Source organism: Anarhichas minor, unplaced genomic scaffold, assembly GCF_050575085.1.
Source record: "Anarhichas minor isolate MPS153535 unplaced genomic scaffold, ASM5057508v1 ptg000012l, whole genome shotgun sequence".
Lineage (NCBI taxonomy): Eukaryota > Metazoa > Chordata > Actinopteri > Perciformes > Anarhichadidae > Anarhichas > Anarhichas minor.
In genome coordinates, this window is record NW_027466458.1 from 1194184 (window position 1) to 1214581 (window position 20398).

At 42.6% G+C, this 20398-nt stretch overlaps 2 protein-coding genes and 1 long non-coding RNA gene across 3 annotated transcripts; 1 reads left to right on the forward strand and 2 right to left on the reverse strand.

Annotated features, from left to right (window-relative positions):
* Positions 1-853: 853 nt before the first annotated feature.
* LOC142948230 (uncharacterized) lies at positions 854-9779 on the forward strand. The gene is made up of 2 exons (XR_012953470.1): positions 854-1089; positions 2045-9779. It is a non-coding gene; the product is annotated as an uncharacterized LOC142948230 (long non-coding RNA).
* LOC142948227 (NACHT, LRR and PYD domains-containing protein 3-like) lies at positions 1185-15982 on the reverse strand. Its single transcript, XM_076090109.1, has 10 exons — positions 14739-15982; positions 10816-10897; positions 10558-10740; positions 8887-8965; positions 8503-8731; positions 6539-8360; positions 6268-6441; positions 5944-6117; positions 2908-2954; positions 1185-2768 (listed from the first exon to the last, which is right to left on the reverse strand). Exons 1-10 carry the CDS (start codon positions 14899-14901, stop codon positions 2200-2202), a joined length of 3522 nt encoding a protein of 1173 aa, XP_075946224.1. The 5' UTR covers positions 14902-15982; the 3' UTR covers positions 1185-2199.
* Positions 15983-17778: 1796 nt separating this feature from the next.
* bglapl (bone gamma-carboxyglutamate (gla) protein, like) lies at positions 17779-18766 on the reverse strand. Its single transcript, XM_076090039.1, has 4 exons — positions 18706-18766; positions 18249-18587; positions 18030-18126; positions 17779-17881 (listed from the first exon to the last, which is right to left on the reverse strand). Exons 1-4 carry the CDS (start codon positions 18764-18766, stop codon positions 17779-17781), a joined length of 600 nt encoding a protein of 199 aa, XP_075946154.1.
* Between the last annotated feature and the right edge of the window lie 1632 nt (positions 18767-20398).

Below are 20398 nucleotides of genomic sequence, written 5' to 3' on the forward strand. Positions count from 1 at the left end.
TCTTTGGCCTGCAGGATCTCCGCCAAAGTTCTCCTCTCAAACGAGACTTGGAGTAGTGCTCGCGCCGGCGTGAGAATGTTGCGTGAGAATGTTCACAGGCAATAGTAAAGTATAGACGATGTACATAACTATTACATACTGGGTGTTAGGGTTACATCCTATTGAGAACGCCTAGGGCATTAGCCGTAAAAGACTTTCAAAAAGACAATTAATTCCGAAATCCTAACGATTTAGCTACATGAATACCCGCATGGCCGGATGCTGCGGCATTAACGAACAATGCACATAGTCAAAATCAATTCAGCTAAAACACGCATTCCGCCACACACTCAAGAGCACGGGCCATTCAAATATTATTCATATCAGAGGGAACAATATTACCCATATCATGAAAACAACATGAATGGCCAAATCCCAATGTCCCCCCTAAACCCTCAAACCCTGAACCCTCAAGGACTTAATTGACATCACCTGGTAAGTGGTTGAGTGTGAGAGACTGTGAGGGCTTGAAATGGTGGAAATAGGAATGGGACAGCACTTTGCTGCAACATATCACATTACCATGAAAACGACAAAAAATATGATGTATAATTGTGGGTATTTATGTTGTACTTTGTACTCCCTGATTTGAAAGTATTCCAGGCCCTTTCCTCACAAGATGAGAGGTAACTTCATATAATCTATTTACTCGTTTTTGTCAAAACAGCTTCAATGACAAAATCAAATATTTGATGAATAAATAAATAAATATCTTCTGATTTCATGTTTATTTTTTGTTCCATGTTCCATCTTTAACCCTTAATGTTTCTGAGTAAATGTATTATGACAGGCTGAACACACGTTAGCCGTCCTCTTTGTTTACCTTTTTTTTTACGTCTCCATGCGTCCACTGGTTACCCCGTGTTTAACGTCACATTGCAATGATTTGTGGGTAATTCCCTTAGGCTAAGTCAGCATACCATGCTGACTTACGGAAAGGGTTCATAAAGGGCTCAAAATGTCTGCGAGAGAGCCCTCAAACACTTGACGATTTGACAGTGGGACATCCCTAAACCCTCACGGACTTCGCGGGAGCGCGCCTCAAAGTCCGTGAGTCCGTAAGGGGGGACATTGGGATTTAGCTATAGACAAATTAACACATAAAAGCTCTTATCACTCCCTCCAGGAAATACATGACTCCATAGTTCTTGTTACTGACGGATTTATTCATCTGTCAACACCGAGAGGGAAAATGGGTCCACTTGAAAACACATGAATCTTCAAAGTAGATCACTTAAAAACTTAAACTTAACTTTAACACTTTAACTTTAACACTGCGAAGTATATAGACCGCTGCCGCTTTGCGCGTCTTCTTGTTGCTGTGCACCGGCTAAATTTGTCCCCAGCGCAACATAGGACGTAACAATAGTTCCTATCACATATAGAACCAAACGAAAATCCATATTCATAAAAACAAGTTGTACAAATAATAATATATAATATAAAGAAGCATATTAAATAATGACATAAATAATATTTATGGCAGTTAAGGTACTGCAGTTAACTTACCAAAGCTGCTGTTCACTATTTAACCTCCTGGTCCATATATGGTCCACAACTAAACATTAGTACATCATTGGATGAAGCTGTTTACGTAGTCTTACAGTTCATGACAGACTTCTTTAAGTTAACACTTATTTCTAAGGTTCCTGTCTGGTCTTCCTGGTGGAACATCAGTCAGGATGTCTCCTAAACAGTTAGCATGGTTACAGCATCTGACCTTACATCCTGTTTCCTAAGCTGACTCTGACAAAGATCAGAGCAAAGTATGTTAAACCAAGACTATCTCATTTTCTCATTTTAACCATTCGTGATTATAAAAGCATACATGATGATTTTTGCTTTGACATGATGTTTATGTGCTTTATTATCTAGAATCATCCAAAACTTTGATTTCTTTTTATTTCAACGTCACTTATCAAAGTTTGTTCATTTGTTACACGATGATCAAAGATGATGAATTTAGAATCACAACTCTTTACAAGTAGTGATTCTTTTTCCACAGATGCTGAATTTGATCCAGAAAGACTCTTGTTTGACATTCAGAGGTTTTTCACTGAGAGATCAGGGTGGTACTAACTAACATCAGCTGTGTGTGATCCTGTACAGACTGAACTATCTGGTCAGCAGAGAGAAGGTTTCTCTAGCAGGAGGAGACTCTCACTCCTCCAGAGAACACAGAGACACTGAGGAAACACACCAGGTCCAGAACCTGAACCCAGGATACAGAGGTTCAGTGAATGTGGTGTTGAAGGTGTGGAGGTGGATCAGTGTGTCAGAGGAGACTCTGTAGAAGGACAGAGAGCCAGCAGGACAGTCCACATACACTGCTACTCTACCAGAGGGGGAGGAGGAGGAGGAGGAGGAGGTGGTGGAGGTGGAGGAGGTGAAGTGTGTTCCTTTCTTGTTGTGAGTGACAGAGTAACCACCATCAGAGCACTCCAGACTCCAGGACTGATCATTCCATCCAAACATACAGTCTCTACTGCTTCCTCTCCTTCTGATTCCTTTGTAACTCACTGATATATTAACTCCTCCTCTCCACTCGACCTCCCAGTAACAGCGACCAGTCAGACCAGTTCTACACAGCAGCTGCTTCCAGTAGACAAACCTGTCTGGATGATCAGGATATGACTGATCCTCCTTCACAAGTGTCACCTTCCTGTTGTTGTCAGACAGTTTGAGTTCTCTGTGAACTGTGTTTGTGTCGAGTGTGAGTTCACAGCAATCTGATGGAGAGAACAAGACACAATACAGCTGCAGTTATTAATCTATCATCTGTTTGATGATGACATCAGAGATGTGAATGAGTGATGTCACAGTTTGAAGATGCTTTGTTTTCATGAATCAAATTCAAAGCACACTTACACTTCCTCAGACCTGGTCTGAACCATCGGACTCCAGCAGGCTCCACCCTGAAAGGAGGAGGGGGGTCAGAGCAGCATGGAAACATGGACATTACATCGCTCTCATACACAGAGCTTTGTTATTCATGTTCACATGGAGAACTTATTATTAATCGGCTCATATTCTTTTACTTCACTGGAGCTTCTTCTGATTGGCCCATGACGACAGCTCATTATGTTATTTATTTATTTGTTTATTTTGCAGGGACAATGCACACCAATCAACAGTCAAACTGTAAGTGAGCCAGAGTTAGCCAGAGAGGCTAGTTTTCATCTGCTGTCCCCGACCAGATGTTTGAAGGCAGCCTAAAAATTACAAAATTTCAAATTAAAATGGAATTAAAATTCATAGATAAACAGACTAACGTACAGACAAAACCAATACACATATAAGCAAAAGAAAAGTGTACATAAGACACTAGAGCAGAGCAGACATAACAGGCTGCAGCATGCGTCAGGCAGAACAAACCCACCTACAGTGCAAGCACATATATAACACTGAGGCACATAACATACACATCAAAATGGAAAATAGCAACACTGAACAAGACAAATGCACATGTAGGCGAAACAAGCAGGCAGGACAGACAGTACATCAATGCTTGCACACCTGATTGGCAACAAGCTATTCCTTAAGGCTATGTTTGAATGTTTTGTACAGTGGCGGCTGGTGGAAAATGTTCTTGGGAGGGCCATCCAATCAATTTCAGCAAACATCCCAGTATGATTTAATGCAAAAAAAATTAAGGTATCAAACACGCATTACTACTTTGCAGTTAAATATTTAACATTTATTCCAACACGAAAAAAAGCAGTAAATAACACTTTGATAAACACGTCAGGACATCTTATTGTTGTCACCCTCACAGGGAATTCAGTATAATATATATATCATATAATAATATTAAGTATAATATAAAACACACATACATATATTAGATATATATAGATATATACAGTATATATCTATATATATAAAATATAATATAATATAATAGAACACGTTTATTTATTGAGATGCCCCTATGGACCTTGTTATAGGAGGTAAAGATCAGGAGAATTAAACATGTGTAATAAGGAATACTGATGTTAAAGTAAGCTATGATGAGTTTTCACCGACACTGTTAATTTACCATCTCAATTAAATGTCGATGCCTCCATGACCAAGTTAAGCAGATGAGACTGAGGACAACTATGTACAAGAAAAGATGTTCACTTTGCCTAATATGTAGCTTGACAGAGTTCTCCATGTGTGTCCTGGTGTTCTCATGTTTCCTTACTTCCTCATCCCTCACTCCCGTAACTGTCTGTGCTGGATCTGTCCCCGTTGTTTTAAAAAGCTAAATAAATTATTAGCATGACTGCATCTAGCCAAACCTGTCTGGTGTACAGCTAGTAGAGAAGCTTTGCATGTACTGCTTCCCTTTCCCGCTAGTTTGCTGTCTGATTGTGAGTTCAGGCTGATCTGGGATCAGCTATTTGGCCTGCAGAATCTCCGCCAAAGTTCTCCTCTCAAACGAGACTTGGGGTACATCCCAAGTCTCTTAGGGTACATCCCAAGTCTCTTAATTGCATCCCCGTTTCCCTCACTTGGGTCCTTTCCTTGCGTCTTAGTCCCTCCCACCAGGGATGCATGGAGGAAACCATGCGAGGAGAGAGGAACGAGGAAATATGTTTTAAGAGACATGAGACGTCCTTTCCTCAGTTGCGTCACGTGAAGCGACGTCTGTTTCTGATGACGGAGGATCAGCTGTCAGTCGGCTTTAACAGCTGGAGAGACTTTTGATAAGTTTGTGTCTGTTCACATGATCACTGTACTTAATAGTAGTAACTAATAATACTAATAACTAATAAAGACACACAGTAATCACCACTGTAGAGGTGTTTCTCTCTGTAGTCTGTTAACAAACTGTGTCCTGTGTTCTGTTTATAAGCACAGGATCCATTTCTACCGGTTGAATGCGATCGTCTTATTTATGAATTATTTGCATCTGCAAGTTTTGAAATTCAGATTGTGACGTCGATATTAAATAACCCAGAATATGATTATTGTTTCTCTTAAATGATAAAACTCATCAAACCCGACAATCAGGAATGAACAGCCTCATGTGACTGAAGAGAAAGTAGCCTGATATCACTATAGCGCCACAAACCCTCTGATGGAGGAGGTCGGGGGGGATGGTTGGATGTACAAAGCTGTTCACATCCCGTCTCCTAGCAACAGTCAACACTGGTTTCTATTATGTGTAATCTGGGGGTGAAAATATTACAGTTCACGTCCGTCTGCAGCCACAGAGCACTGCCTGTGTCCCCCTAGAACTTTGGTCCAGTCCTAAATAAACCTCTTTGGGCTCTGACACACCATGTCCACAATCAGCTGTTGGTTCTTCACTGAGCGTCTGTGGCCGACTGTCACCTGTAGTTTCAACAAGTCGACTCTTATCAGCCAAGGAACTGGCTCTCAGTGCAAAACAAACCAAAACCAGGTAAAGCTAAACTCCTTTAAAACGCATCTATTGTGATGATCAAGACGGTTTAACAGATTGTTTCTTAGTCTGTTTGTCATTTCACAATAATGTCTGGACTAAAGGGCAACACACACGAGCATCAAAACATCCAACTATTGTTTGATATGAGCCCACAAACCTGCAGCGTGACGTTGACTCATGTCAATTCACCATGATGCCCGTCAACGTGTCAGGATACACCACTGTCCTATTTTCTAATGTTGAAACAAGACAACGCTCCAGAAAAACAACAGTTTCATCACCTTCCCTCCCTGTTGTGGCTCATCCTGGCTACTGTTCCCTGACTACTTCTGTCTGTATTGATGGTCTGATGTGGGATACAAACAGTTTGATGAGTCTCTGGTAGTTTGAGGTCAGCTTGGTGTGTCAGGGTCATATTAACCAGGCTGAGAGTGTGACAGAGAAAAAGTCTCCAGCTCTACCTCCTCTATCAGACTGATTGTCTGTGGCTGCAGCAGGCCTCTTCATACCTGAGAGTTTCCAGTCTCCAGTGTGGATCATCCAGTCCAGCAGACAGCAGCTTCACTCCTGAGTCTCCTGGATGATTGTAGCTCAAGTCCAGCTCTCTCAGATGGGAGGGGTTGGCGCTCAGAGCTGAGACCAGAGAAGCACAGCCTTGCTCTGTGATCAGACAGCCTGACAGGCTGCAAACACACAAAACAACACACATGTCACATAATCTGAGGGAACTGTGAGGGCTGGAAGGTTTATGTTTATTACTGTCATCACCAATCTGTTTGTGTGTAAACATTAAACTTAGTACTTAGTCCAAGAAAAGTAATTCACAGGGTCACCTGAGAGTTTCCAGTGTACAATGTGGACTCTCCAGTCCAGCAGACAGTAGCGTCACTCCTGAATCCTGCAGGTGGTTGTTACTCAGGTCCAGCTCTCTCAGACTAGAGGACTGGGAGCTGAGAACTGAGGACAGAGCTTCGCAGCTTCTCTCTGAGAGGTTACAGTCACTCAGTCTGAAGAGACAATGATGAAGAAAAAATAAACAATAAGTAGAAAAGATAGCAGCATATTTAAGTTATGACATATGAATCTAACTCTCTCTGTACTTACAGAGCTTTGTTGGAGGCTTTGATTACTGGCAGCAGCCTCAGAAGAGCCTCCTCTGAAGCAGAGTATTTCTTCAGGTCAAACACGTCCAGATCTTTTTCTGATGACAGTAAGATGAAGACCAGAGCTGACCACTGAGCAGGAAACAGTTCATCTGTGGAGAGACGTCCTGAACTCAGGGACTGTTGGATCTCCTCCACTAGAGAACCATCATTCAGTTCATTCAGACAGTGGAACAGATTGATGCTTTTCTCTGGAGACACATTGTCACTGATCTTCTCCTTGATGTACTGGACTGTTTCCTGATTGGTCTGTGAGCTACTTTCTGTCTGTGTCAGCAGACCTCGTAGGAGTTTCTGATTGGTCTCCAGAGAAAGACCCAGGAGGAAGCGGAGGAACAAGTCCAGGTGTCCATTTGGACTCTGTAAGGCCTTGTCCACAGCACTCTGGTAGAGATGTGCTAGTTCAGGTTTGTCTCTAAAGACCTTAGACAACCGGGAGGCTGTTTGTTCTTCTGACAGCAGATTGACACCAGAGTTGATGAAGGTCAGATGGACATGAAGAGCAGCCAGAAACTCCTGAACACTCAGATGGACGAAGCAGAACACCTTGTCCTGGTACAGTCCTCTCTCCTCTCTAAAGATCTGAGTGAACACTCCTGAGTACACTGAGGCTGCTCTGATATCGATGCCACACTCTGTTAGGTCGGATTCATAGAAGATCAGGTTGCCTTTCTGTAGCTGATCAAAAGCCAGTTTTCCCAGAGACTCAGTCAGCTCCCTGCTCTCTGGACTCCAGTGTGGATCTGTCTCAGCTCCTCCATCATACTTGACCTTCTTCCGTTTGCACTGAACCACCAGGAAGTGGATGTACATCTCAGTCAGGGTCTTGGGCAGCTCTCCTCCCTCTCTGGTCTTCAACACATCCTCCAGAACTGTAGCAGTGATCCAGCAGAAGACTGGGATGTAGCACATGATGTGGAGGCTTCGTGAGGTCTTGTAGGTCATGTGGGAAATGATCCTGCTGGCCTGCCTCTTATCTCTGAATATCTTCCTGAAGTACTCCTCCTTCTGTGGGTCAGTGAACCCTCTGACCTCTGTCACCATGCCAACACACTCAGGAGGTATCTGATTGGCTGCTGCAGGTCGTGTGGTTATCCAGAGGCGAGCAGAGGGAAGCAGTTTCCCCCTGATGAGGTTTGTCAGCAGCACATCCACTGAGGTGGACTCTGTAACATCAGTCAGGACCTCATTGTTGTGGAAGTCCAGAGGAAGTCGACACTCATCCAGACCGTCAAAGATGAACAGAACCAGGAACTCTTCAAACCTGCAGATTCCTGCTTCTTTGGTTTCACTGAAGAAGTGATGAACAAGTTCCACCAAGCTGTACTTTTTCTCTTTCAGCACATTCAGCTCTCTGAAAGTGAATGGAAATGTGAACTGTATGTCCTGGTGGTCTTTGTCTTCAGCCCAGTCCAGAGTGAACTTCTGTGTTAAGACTGTTTTCCCAATGCCAGCCACTCCCTTTGTCATCACTGTTCTGATTGGTTCCTCTCTTCCAGGTGAGGCTTTAAAGAGGTCTTCTTGTCTGATGGCTGTTTCTGGTCTGTGTGGTTTCCTGGATGCTGTTTCAATGTGTCTCACCTCATGTTCATCATTGACCTCTGCAGTCCCTCCCTCTGTGATGTAGAGCTCTGTGTAGATCTGATTCAGAAGGGTTGGGTTTCCTGCTTTAGCGATCCCCTCAAACACACACTGGAACTTCTTCTTCAGGTTAGATTTGAGTTCACACTGGCAAACTGCAGCAGGAAGTCCTGAATGACTTCCTGAATAAAAACAAAGAACATCAATGAATAAATTATTAGAAAAATATGTCAACATATCTGAATATAGTTTGGTCCATCTCTTGAGACATTAGTAAACGTCCCATTTATCCAGCATGTTAAATCTTTAGAGAAATCCTCTTACTGCTCTGCAGACAGTCAGCCAGCTCCTCCTGCTTCATTCTCCTCAGGAAGTGCAATGTGATCTTCACAAACGCCTCTCTGCTGCTCCTCCTCTGCTCTTCATCCTCACCGTTCAGCACCTCCTCATCCTCCGTCTGACTCTCTAAGCATTCTGGGTAATCTGAACTCACAACCTTCTGGATCTTCTTCAGCTCCTTTTTCACAAAAGTGACGATGTTCTCCTCCAGCAGCTGGAACAGAATATTCTATGAATGACGCAAACTAAAACCATGGAACCAAACATCAGATCCATGTTGGACAGACTGACAATCCACTGATCTACAAAGTGCAGCACGGAGATGATTGTGAACAGAATAGACGTAAAAGTAGTTGTACATGTACAGACCATAAATATGGAGTCCAGGTGTGTTTGATGCTGCTGGGCAGACTGACCTCTGGGAACCTCTGAGCTCTCCTGGTCCTCTCTGTGGAGAAATCATGAAGAATGAGCTCACATTGTGTCTGTCCACGCAGAGACAAACACAAGATAAAGGTCCATGAAGTGATATCTGGATGTGGATCAGATGAGTCCCTGTAGTGGTAAAGGTTTACTAGTCCTGCTGATCCCACTGAGAATCAACAGCTCAGTCTTTCAGCTCACTGTTTTCTTCACCACTCAGTTTGGTTTAGTCCCAACAGCTCTCACCAAGCCCTTCATGTAGCTCTCCCTCCCTCACTGTACACTGCTGAAGTGCCTTGGAGCAAGGCACCCAGAACCTCCAGCTGCTCCAGTGGAGCGTCTCAGTGTCAGACTGGTTGTACTGGGCAGCTCCCAGTGTGAATGAACACCTTCAAAGCCAATTGACACATTTTTTTTAATCTTGTTTAAAGCGTAATAAAAGTTACGTGTTGGAGATATTACTTGTTGAACACCAGTTTATCCGTTGGTACTTGGTACACTGTTACACCTGTACTGCAACACTAGCTTACCTTCAAGTCAAGGAGTAGTGCCAGTGAAATGTTTGTGGCTGCAGGAGTCAATACTTTCCAAACTGTGTTAAGAAATCTCATGTATAAATTCATTTGTCGACTTAATGACTCTGAAAATTAGATCATAGTTGTTTTAACCAACATAAGGTTTAGTAGCACATGCTACCAGTCCCAGCTGTGGCGACATTGGTACAGCTGTCTCTTTGTAAGGCATTGCTAGGCCTATGTACTTTTATTGTTTGTGTATGTCATTTTATGTATTTGTCTCTCTGGACCCTGAGTCTGAAATAAAGTCTATCTATCTATCTATCTATCTATCTATCTACTCAATTGAGACAGTGAAGCAGAATCAGGTCATTCCTTTGACTTGCAGACCTGGAGAGAGTCATTCATGCTTTTATCTCCTCCAGACTCGACTACTGCGATGCACTTTAATCTGGTATGAGCAGGAGAAACATTCCATAAGCGGAAGTAACTGAATGGGGGTGCAGACAGTTAACCACAGAATGTTTAGGTTAGGAACAGAAACAGATGTCTTAGTGAGGACTCATCCTACCCCCCCACCCTTGTGCACTGGTCCTTTATAAGATGTACAAACCCTGCACACAGGGCTCTTCATCCCTCAGACTGCACACAGGCGCTCAATTGAACCTTCTCGGCACAGAGAATAAATACTCCAAAGACAAACTTTCTTTTCTCACATTTCATTGTTCCAGTATTATAGCACTCACTCTGTACTATTATATAGTTTTTACACCACACCTTACTAACGGGCCTTTGCTGTCCAGGCCCTTCAGCTGTGGAACTCTCTTCCTGGTAATCTAAGGCCGCAAAATTCAGTATCCTCTTTAAATCTCTTCTGAAGACTCACTTTTACCGCTTGGCTTATTTTTACATCTGACGCTTTTTATTTTGTTTATTTATTTTAAATCTTATTTTACCGGTTTGATTGTGTTTCTTATTTGCTTTCATGTTTTATTGTGAAGCAGTTTGTAACTTTGTTCTGGAAAGGTGCTATTTAAATAAAGTTATTATTATTATCATCATCATCATCACTTTGTTTTCATCATCAGTTTGAAATCCTCACCTTTGATCAATAGAGTGGCGTCCATCTTTGAAGTATAAAGGAAGACCTTTAGACTGGTCACTCTTCATGGACACACAGCTGGGTTCAGGTTCAGGTTCAGGTTCATGTCCAGGATCAGGTCCAGGTCCAGGTTCATGTTCATGTTTAGGTTCAGGTCCAGGACAGTGTGGTCCCTGATGGATCCTGGTCACATGTGTAGAAACAGAGTCAGTGAATGAAAGACTTTGAGTCATGGACAGTTAGAGATAGTCATCTCACCTCTGAGCTTTGGTCTGGCTGGTTTTAGAGGGAGGGACTCCCTCCTCTTTGTCCTCACACTGATTCATAGCAGAGTCCACACCTTCACACAAACACAACATTATTTCTCTTCATCATGACAAACACACACAGCTCATTCACCTCAATACTAAATACACTCATGGGACAGTTTCCATGTTGATGTCACTTTGAGCTGCAGAGTCATATCTAAGAAATGACATTCACAATGCTCTTTAGTCTTTTGGCTTGTTTGAAGATAGAGGAAGACACTTCATGTGGCTTTTTATTGGCCTTTCTTTGGGGATGACGTCACTTTTCACCTCTATTTGACTGACTTTGAAAAGCTCTTCAACGTTTGAAATGTTCCTCTGTTTCCAAGTCTACTACATCCAGTCAGAGCATGAAGCAGCTACAAACAAGAACAAACGTAAGCTGTGAATGCGCTTCAGTGTTTGTAACATAACAGACTGTCAAAGTAAAAGCAGCTCTCTAAACTCTGTGTGTCTTCTGGAGGTCTGACAGTAATCTAGTAGAACACGTTTGCAGAGGAGATGAGTGAGGAGTCCAGAGAAAAGGACCGGCAGTGAATCCAGAGGCTGAGAGAGGAAAGTCGGCTCAACTTGCTGTTAGTTGAACCCTTCAATGAAACACTGTGAGCTTTCATCTGCAGCTGTTTAGTTATGTGTTGTCAGAATGTAGTGTGCATCATTTATTATGACATGTAACCTGAATCTCACCATTTATTGCTTTACAGGTCATTTATACTGATGCTTACTGACATGACTTTAAAACTATTGTGAGCTAATTTCTGCTCTCCAAACACTTTAAAATCGAAATCTTTAAAGGAAACCACATGTTCTTCAGAGGGTCCGCTCAGTGTTTGGACCTCTGTACTTCTGAAACCCTCATATAACAACGGTTGCCAATAGGTGGCGCTGTGACTATGAGTTGATATTGGCCTGCAGAAGTCCTCAAGCCATGACTCTCATCAAGCATGGCAAGTTTGGGACAGTTTTGACAAAGTACAGTCGAGTTACAGCAGATTGATGGATGATGGTGAACCATGTAAAATGGCCGCCACACCATGTCCTCACCGTTCATGAAACCTTTTAGCTTTTGATAACTTTTAATCACTAAGATCTGTAGATTGTTCTCACTAAATATTAAGTTGATGTGATTCATTCTCTAGGAGGAGTTCACTAAAGTTCAGCGCTTGGAAATAGCAACAAAAAAAAACACAAGAGATGTATACAAAATTCAAAATGGCCGACTTCCGGTTGGGTTTAAAGGATGGCTCTAAGGGTACATCCCAAGTCTCATAGGCCAAATCCCAATGTCACCCCTAAACCCTAAGCCCTGAAACCTCAAGGACTTAATTGACATCACCTGGTAAGTGGTTGACTGTGAGGGCTTGAAATGGTGTAAATAGGAACGGGACAGCACTTTGCTGCAACATATCACGTTACCATGAAAATGACAAAAAATATGATGTATAATTGTAGGTATTTATTTTATACTTTGTACTCCCTGATTTGAACGTCTTCCAGGCTCTTTCCTCACAAGATGAGAGGTGATTTCATATAATCTATTTACTCGTTTTTGTCAAAACAGCTTCAATGACAAAATCAAATATTTGATGAATAAATAAATAAATATCTTCTGATTTCATGTTTATTTTTTGTTGCATCTTTAACCTTTAATGTTTCTGAGTAAATGTATTATGACAGGCTGAACACACGTGATCCGTCCTCTTTGTTTACCTTTTTTTTACGTCTCCATGCGTCCACTGGTTACCCCGTGTTTAACGTCACATTGCAATGATTTGTGGGTAATTCCCTTAGGCTAAATCAGCATACCATGCTGACTTACGGAAAGGGTTCATAAAAGGCTCAAAATGTCTGCGAGAGAGCCCTCAAACACTTGACGATTTGATAGTGGGACATCCCTAAACGGCGGACACGCCCCCTCTTTGTTCATCAGTTATGTGATTGGACGCTGCAGCCGATCGGACTGATGAGATTTTTGTCAACATGCAAACAGTGAAGACAGATCACAGATTAAACTCAAGCTTTATATTTGATTAGTTTTCTGGTTCACCGTCTGGTTTAAATATATGTTCATTGTAGTCTGAACAACAAAAGGACCACAAACAACTTTCTTCATTTATTAGAAAGATTTGTCTTTTCATGATCTGATATTTCCCTCAATACTTTTTATTATGGATACAAATAAAGTCAGAGAGAGCTGGAGAGACTAAATACTTTTTAGATAATTTATCATCATTTCATTCAGTCATGTGAGGCTGATCATTCCTGAGTGTCTAGTTTGATTCAAGAGAAACTATAATCATATTCTGGGTTATTTAATAATGACGTCACAATCACAATTTCAAAACATACAGACACAAATAAGTCATAAAAAAGACGAACGCATTCTGCCGGTAGAAATCGGTCCTGCACTCATAAACAGAACAGTTTGTTAAAGAGGTAACAGGCTACAGAGAGAAAACATCTCTACAATGGTGATTACTGTGTCTCTTTATTAGTTATTAGTATTATTAGTTACTATTATTAAGTACAGTGATCATGTGAACAGACACAAACTTCTCAAAAGTCTCTCCAGCTGTTAAAACCGACTGACAGCTGATCCTCCGTCATCAGAAACAGACGTAGCTTCACGTGACGCTTCAGAGGAAAGGACATCTCATGTATCTTAAAACATATTTCCTCGTTTCCTCTCTCCTCGCATGGTTTCCTTGCATCCCTGGTGGGAGGGACTAAGAAGCAAGGAAAGGACGCAAGTGAGGGAAACGGGGATGCAATTAAGAGACTTGGGATGTACCCCAAGATACTTATTTTTAAGTCTACATGTGATACATGTGCTTACCAAATTTTACAGATCTATGTAAAACGTACTGCGTGGGCTGCATGGTCTAAGTTCCGTAGGGGGCGCTATAGAGCCGACTTCCCTCTGAAGCATTAAAACCACATCAGATAAAAACATTGAGGACTTTAAATGTGAGAACAGACCAGTTTGGTTCCGTTTGAAGCATCTTTAGCCTCAGAAACACCTTCAGAGTTCATAATTCATAACTTTATGATCTTCATATCACTTTTTTAAAGGTCTCAAGAGGATCTGAAGTACATCAGGTTAAATCTATAGGAGTTAGAGTATGTTCATAATAATAATCATAATAAAAATAATAATAATCATAGTAAAAATAATAATCATCATAATTATAATAACAATAAAAAGAATAATGGTAATACTAATTATGATAATCATAAGAATTATGATAATTATAATAATTATCATAATTAAGATAATAATTATCATAATTAATAATCATTAATAATAATAATAATAATCATGATGATAATCATCATCATAATAATAATCCTGATAATATTAATGATAATAAACATAGAATAGCTCCTCCTCCTCAAAATAATAATACAAATTAGAACAATAATAATAAACATTAGAACAATAGATCCTCTAAATCTAAATGAAGTTTCATATGTACAGTATGACGTGATCGTCCCCTCTAAAGCTACCGCACAGCCCTCCAAGGAGTACTTCCGATACGGATTTCAAAGTAAAGGATCGCGTGAGTTGTGATTAAGGAACAGAAGAGTCATTTCCTTCCTAAATTCCTATTTACACCATTTCAAGCCCTCACAGTCTCTCACACTCAACCACTTACCAGGTGATATCAGTAAGTCCCTGCGGGTTCAGGGTTTGAGGCTTTAGGGGGGACATTGGGATTGGGCCAGCGACATGCGGACTGAAGACTTTGTGACGTGTTGCTCTGTTCTTCTTCACTGGTCCTCCTCTGAAGTCCACTTGAACTAGTTTCTGCTGGACCTGAAGGACCAAAGAGTCCTCCAAGAGTCCCTCAGTGAAAAGAGTCGCTTACTAACCTTTAGATGCAGAGAAGAAGAAGCTGTCACTATGAGCTCCAGAAGTGAAACTAAAGACGAACAGGAAGGGAGGGGCCGGTGTTACGTCCCTGGTTTTCAAACCTACTGGTTTCCCTTCCGTGCGCAGCAGTTTTCTGCCTCTGTCGCCAAATTCGTCAAACATTCACAATATTGCTGGAGATCTATAAACCACATCTCATATTCATGGCGGGGATTGCGATTGTATAAGTGAGACTACATCACAGCCACGTATGAAGAAATACATTGAAGAAAATATATTTATGGAAATATCGCAACCACATGGATTCGAACTCTGTCGCGCAAAATAGCAAAAAGTCCAAACGCGATCCGCCACTTGCTCTTAAGGAAGTGTCAGTCATACCTCCTTAGTGTCCATGTCACGATCAGGCTTTGCCCTGTGTGTTCTGTGTATTTGTTTCTTTCTGTAGCTCCTCACTCACCTAATCAGTTCATTCACCTGCCAGTCACACTCAGTTCTTTACTCTCACCTGCTCACTCTGCCTCCTTCACTATTTAAACCCCTGCCACACACACACCCACTGCCAGATCATTGTTTGTTTTCCGACCTACCCGCCCGTTTTGCTCGTCCTGTTCCCGGTTTTCCAGTCTGCCTGTTCTGTCTTTTCCTGCCGGATTTCCCCCCTCGTCTTTTGTCTTGTCCCTGGATTCCCTGTTTGTTTTTGGTTATCATTAAAACCTTTTTTCACTGCACCTGACTGTCTGCGTTTGAGTCCTCACCATGCCCCGTGACAGTCCAGGGAACATTTTGGTTCAGGGTGAACTGAAACAACTGGTTACCTTGGGCGTGTCTTCAAACATATTTATCAATGCTTTTCAAATGTATAATGTTAACGCCCAGGGTTTTCTAAATTATATTCGTCACCGACTACACAGGAAGTCATTGCTTGTTCACATCCTGTTCATTACAACTGTAGGCTCAGAGAGAGAGAGAGCGAGAGCGAGAGAGTTCCGTTTACAGTTCATCAAAAAGCCACAACAAAATTAATTCATGCAAAGAACAAAAAAACAAAATTTAAATACTAAATAAAACAGGAATAAGTTCAGAACCAGAGCATTGTCTGTGACTGAAACCAGAATGTCTTTCAGACTCCAAATGTTCACAGAGTTCAGTGTTCTTTCTCAGTCTGTGTCCGTTAGTCCACATGGGGTTTATACCGGGACCATGCACCAACAGCCCCTTGGGGAGGATCCCCTGCCAAACAACTCGGTCCACCTCGACACCCTCACTCCTTCATCATCCCATTGGTCAGATAGTATACGGTCTCTTCCCTCTGGCAGGGAGGCACAGAGCTCCTCCACCAGCCTGAGCAGCAGCCTGCTGGACCAGATGTTGATCAGTGGTGTCGTCACAGCTCTCTGAGGGAATGTGAAGACCTGCCACGCCTGTAAGACGAACTGGTAGAACGGTGTTGGACCAGTTAGAACCACTGACTGGGGCTGAAGTAGGAACAGATGTTTGTCACAACCTAAGCGTCCAGCCCTCCTCAGCAGCACACAGGCAGTATCAGTCCATGGCAGGTCGAAGCTGTACAGCAGTCTCTGAGCTGTCTGCAGTCTGAAGGCTGTGATGTGTGATGTGATGTCCACCGGGCCCTGTCCTCCCTCCTGGACCAGCAGGTACAGCACCGCAGGTCTCAGCCAGTGAGGCGCTGACCAGAAGAAGTCCACAACTGCCCTCTGGATTTCTTTAATCAGGCCCTGTGGTGGAGGTAGGACTACCAGTCTGTGCCAAAGGGTCGAGGCAACCAAGTCATTGACAGTAAGGACCCTCCCCCTGTAGGAGAGCTGAGGTAGCAGCCATTCCCATCCAATAGAAAGTAAAGAAAAGAAAAGAAAATGTGAAGAACCTCAAAAGTTCAGATCACCAATAAGCCTTGTCAAAAATCACACGTTAATAAACAATCATGTAATTGAATGTTCCCATTTAACTTAATGCAATTTTCTGATTATTTCTTTCCAGTCGTGGATCCACCGACAAGATTTCTCATCCATAATTTATTCATGAGTTTCAAAGGGGATATCTGTAAAATTGTGGGTAAATGTACATGATTATTTCTGTTGGCAGTGCGATTTGATTGATATAATATAATATTCTGTCAGAGTGTTTTCATGTATTCCAATCGAACACAAGATTAATTCCTGACCTTGTTTGACTGACCAACTCTGTCATCTAGTGGCAAATATGAGAACAGCATGAACACTGAATAGAGCGGCGTCACGTTGGCTGAAGATGAAGCCACTTGTATCGTGCATGTTTATGTATGAAAGAGAATGTAACACTAATCCTCTGCAGAATATATCTTAGTTACAGCAGCTATAATCAGTACTTTATATGAACAATGGATTACATGACTACTTGTATGTGGAAGGGGTCATTCGTAGAGAGGAGCCTGAAGGTAATTATCACCAAAGTTCTGCAGTTCTTGTATAATGTCATTCCTTCCATCAGCTCCCATCAAAACATTTCATTCATTTAAGACAAGACAAACAATTCGACAAAAAACAAAATAATTTATTATCTTCAAACCCAGAGGCAATTTGTGGTTACAGTCATTACAGATAACTGCTGTGCATTCTACACACACTGTACACTACCACTACCATTATCAATACACTACTACTACAACTACAGTACCTCATTACTGCATCCGCTACTTACTAGAACTACTACTTCTAGTTAAAGCACTAAAGCACAACATAAACAAACACCAATACATTAACATACACTATATCTTCACTTGTAGCACCATTCATTGCATTATACTACAGACGTAGAGAACAATTTAATCATACTTCACTTTCGTTTCCATGTGCCTCTCTCTGAAAGCCTGGAAGAGGCCTTTTTATACAGGACATTTAAAAACAAATCTCCATTTAGTTTTTGGTGGGGGGGGGGGGGGGGGGGGGGGGGGATTGTCTGCTCCTCATCTGGTACCAGGGGAGTTGCTGCACTGTTCTGTTACAAAATGACAGAGAGGAGAGTTGTGGTGTCTTCATCTTAGAAGGGGACGGGTCCGTAGTAGACGACGTATGCGGCGACAATGCCCGCAGTCTCGGCCATCTCGTCACAGCCAATGTTCAGCTCACACACCTCTCTCAGGCTGCAGGGCAGAGGAGGGAAACGAGGTCAGAAGGGCTGCAAGATCTCTTCGACTTCTGGGTTGTCTTTTTACACCCGACTAATATGTAAAATGATAATTTGACCTTAGGTAGGAACTTTGCAGCAAGGAATAGAGTAAATAACTGTACCTTTCCAGCTGCAGGGGGCTGAGGTATCCTGTTGTGGCAGCTCTTCTTCTCCTCAGGAGAACAGCAGCCAGGTCTCTCGTTATGACCACCTGGGACGCTGCGGGGACGAACATCACAAAAACAAACTTTTTGTCAAAAAAGATTTTTGTTTTAAAGTCAAACTTTAAGTGATTCTGAAACCATGCAATGATTCTTTCTGGAGACAAAAATGTTGCTCACCCTCGTCACTGGCTGACTCGGATGAAGATGAGGAGGATGAAGAAGAAGAGGAAGAATCGGAGGCGGAGGAGTCGGATCCTGAGGAGTTAGACTCAGAGGAGGACTCAGAGGAAGACGATTCAGAAGACTCTGAGGAAGAGGAAGATGAGGAGGAGGAGGAAGAGTTGGAGTCGGAGGCTGAGGACGAATCAGACTCTGAGGAGGAGGAAGATGAGGAGGATGAATCGGGGGCGGCGGGTTCAGCAGTGTCAGCAGGGTCAGCAGTGTCAGCAGGGTCAGCAGGGTCAGCATCAGCCGCCGTGTCGGCAGCAGGGTCCACGACAACCTCTGGCTCAACAGCTGGGGAATTACAGAAAATAACACTTTTATAGGCACATTGTAGGCACCTACACTATTCCAAATAACACAGAGGTCAATCTCAGGAATCACAGCAGTGATGGGACGAGTTTGTCCTTACCTCCCATGGACCAGCACACTGACAGAAGGGCACAGATGGAGAGGAGAGTCAGAGTCTTCATGATGCCTTGTAGTTAGTTTCACTCTGTAGAAAAGTCTCTTTCTTGATTGTGCGCCCTTCTTTCCTTCGATGGCTTGCTCTGTTTCTTTCCCCCAATTCGAGGTCAATATATACTGAAGTCCACCTCCTTCCTCAGACCAGAGACAGCCCACTTGTCATGAAAGCTCCCCTTAACACCCACGCAGCCCTGGCACAGAGTCCGAAAAACTCGTTCACCCACGCAGAAACTTACACGGCCACAAACATTCCTGGCATTCAACTGTACGTACAGTGCATGTACTGTATGTAAACACGCATGTATTCATGTATGTACACCTGACTTGGTATTAAAGCCAATCCCAGACAAACAGGGTGACATGAAGAAAGTTGGACTAACATCAGGGGATTCCCCTTCTCCACATGCACATGCACACATGCAAATATACACACGTATTTTACCTTTAATTCTAAAGAACTCCTATATGTCCCATAGATAAATGTCAAATTGAATTACTGAATTGACATCCTAAAATAGTTTCACTCCCTGAGGTCAATCAGTTTTTATACTCGTCGTGTTTACCAATCCTGTAAATCCCCTTTTGAATTCCTTTCCAATCCTGACCCCTCATCACTGGAGTATCAATAATGCAACACACCGCCCCCTGAAAGTCTAAACCAGTCGTGTTACCGATCTCTATAAAATACCCTTCAGATGTAATTGGATTTTAATCAGGGAGACCCGTTGCAGGGTTGATTCTTCAACATGAAGTCCGCCAGTCCTGCCATTGCTGTGATGTTGCTCCGCTCCAGTCCACCCCCACAAACCCCAAACTATAGCTTGAGCCGACCACAGGCTACTAATCGAGTGACACGGGGCAGCAGTGAGCCTCGTTGTGCGACAGAGCTTAATTAGAGTGTTGCAGAGTCCCACCAGAACCGCAGTCAGTCACTATTTACAGATCCATCTGGGTCTAGCTCCTGGCCAGATGCAGGCACGGCCACGGTTTACCAACACCAATCAGTGGCCCAATACATGACCTCGCTTGATGTATTTCAGCAGATATACGGCTAAATATAAGCCGCCCCCATGTGTTGGATGCACAGCATTATATATGCGGGTTTGGATGCAGCTTTCTGTTTGTGCGATACAGTTGAAGTGTGGCTTCAGCTGTGGTTTATGATAAAAAAAGATATCTGATATTTTGAGTTTGCAGCTTGGTCCTAAACCATCTTGCACCGTAAATACTGACTACCAAAAGTTTATGCACACATATCACTTCATGTACATATATATCCCAGAGGGTCCCCAAACGGCTCCATCTATCACGTAGTGAGACGTTCTGAGAAGTTCAGTGCAGCTGCAGGGTGACCTTGGTGTCCTTCGTGTTTCATATAGTCTAGCGTTATTCCTGGTGTCAGGGATTTGTCTTGGACTGGGTGCTGTGTAATTTCAATGTCTGGTCCAGTGTTCATTTTTGTGGTTGCATATCTTAGTGCACAGTTGGAGAAAACAATTGCCGCAGCATCCCTGAATAGACAGGAAATACAGTGTCTGGTGCATTTCTGCCCTTGACCTTTCTTGTTGTTGTTGTGGCTCGGCTTTGAAATCATTTAATTTAGACGATGAGTAATGCTCACTTTTATTTACTGTTGT

What these genes read in the sequence shown, in the direction of transcription:
- LOC142948227 (XM_076090109.1), bottom strand. Translation starts at nt 14,901, where the DNA reads ATGTTTGACGAATTTGGCGACAGAGGCAGAAAACTGCTGCGCACGGAA. An exon ending in CTTCTTCTCTGCATCTAAAG is followed by an intron (nt 10,898 to 14,738) that starts GTTAGTAAGCGA and finishes GTTTGTGTGAAG; the next exon opens with GTGTGGACTCTGCTATGAAT. An exon ending in AAAGCCTCCAACAAAGCTCT is followed by an intron (nt 6,442 to 6,538) that starts GTAAGTACAGAG and finishes TTGTCTCTTCAG; the next exon opens with ACTGAGTGACTGTAACCTCT.
- bglapl (XM_076090039.1), bottom strand. Translation starts at nt 18,766, where the DNA reads ATGAAGACTCTGACTCTCCTCTCCATCTGTGCCCTTCTGTCAGTGTGC. An exon ending in AGTGTGCTGGTCCATGGGAG is followed by an intron (nt 18,588 to 18,705) that starts GTAAGGACAAAC and finishes GTAATTCCCCAG; the next exon opens with CTGTTGAGCCAGAGGTTGTC. An exon ending in AGCCCCCTGCAGCTGGAAAG is followed by an intron (nt 17,882 to 18,029) that starts GTACAGTTATTT and finishes TCTGCCCTGCAG; the next exon opens with CCTGAGAGAGGTGTGTGAGC.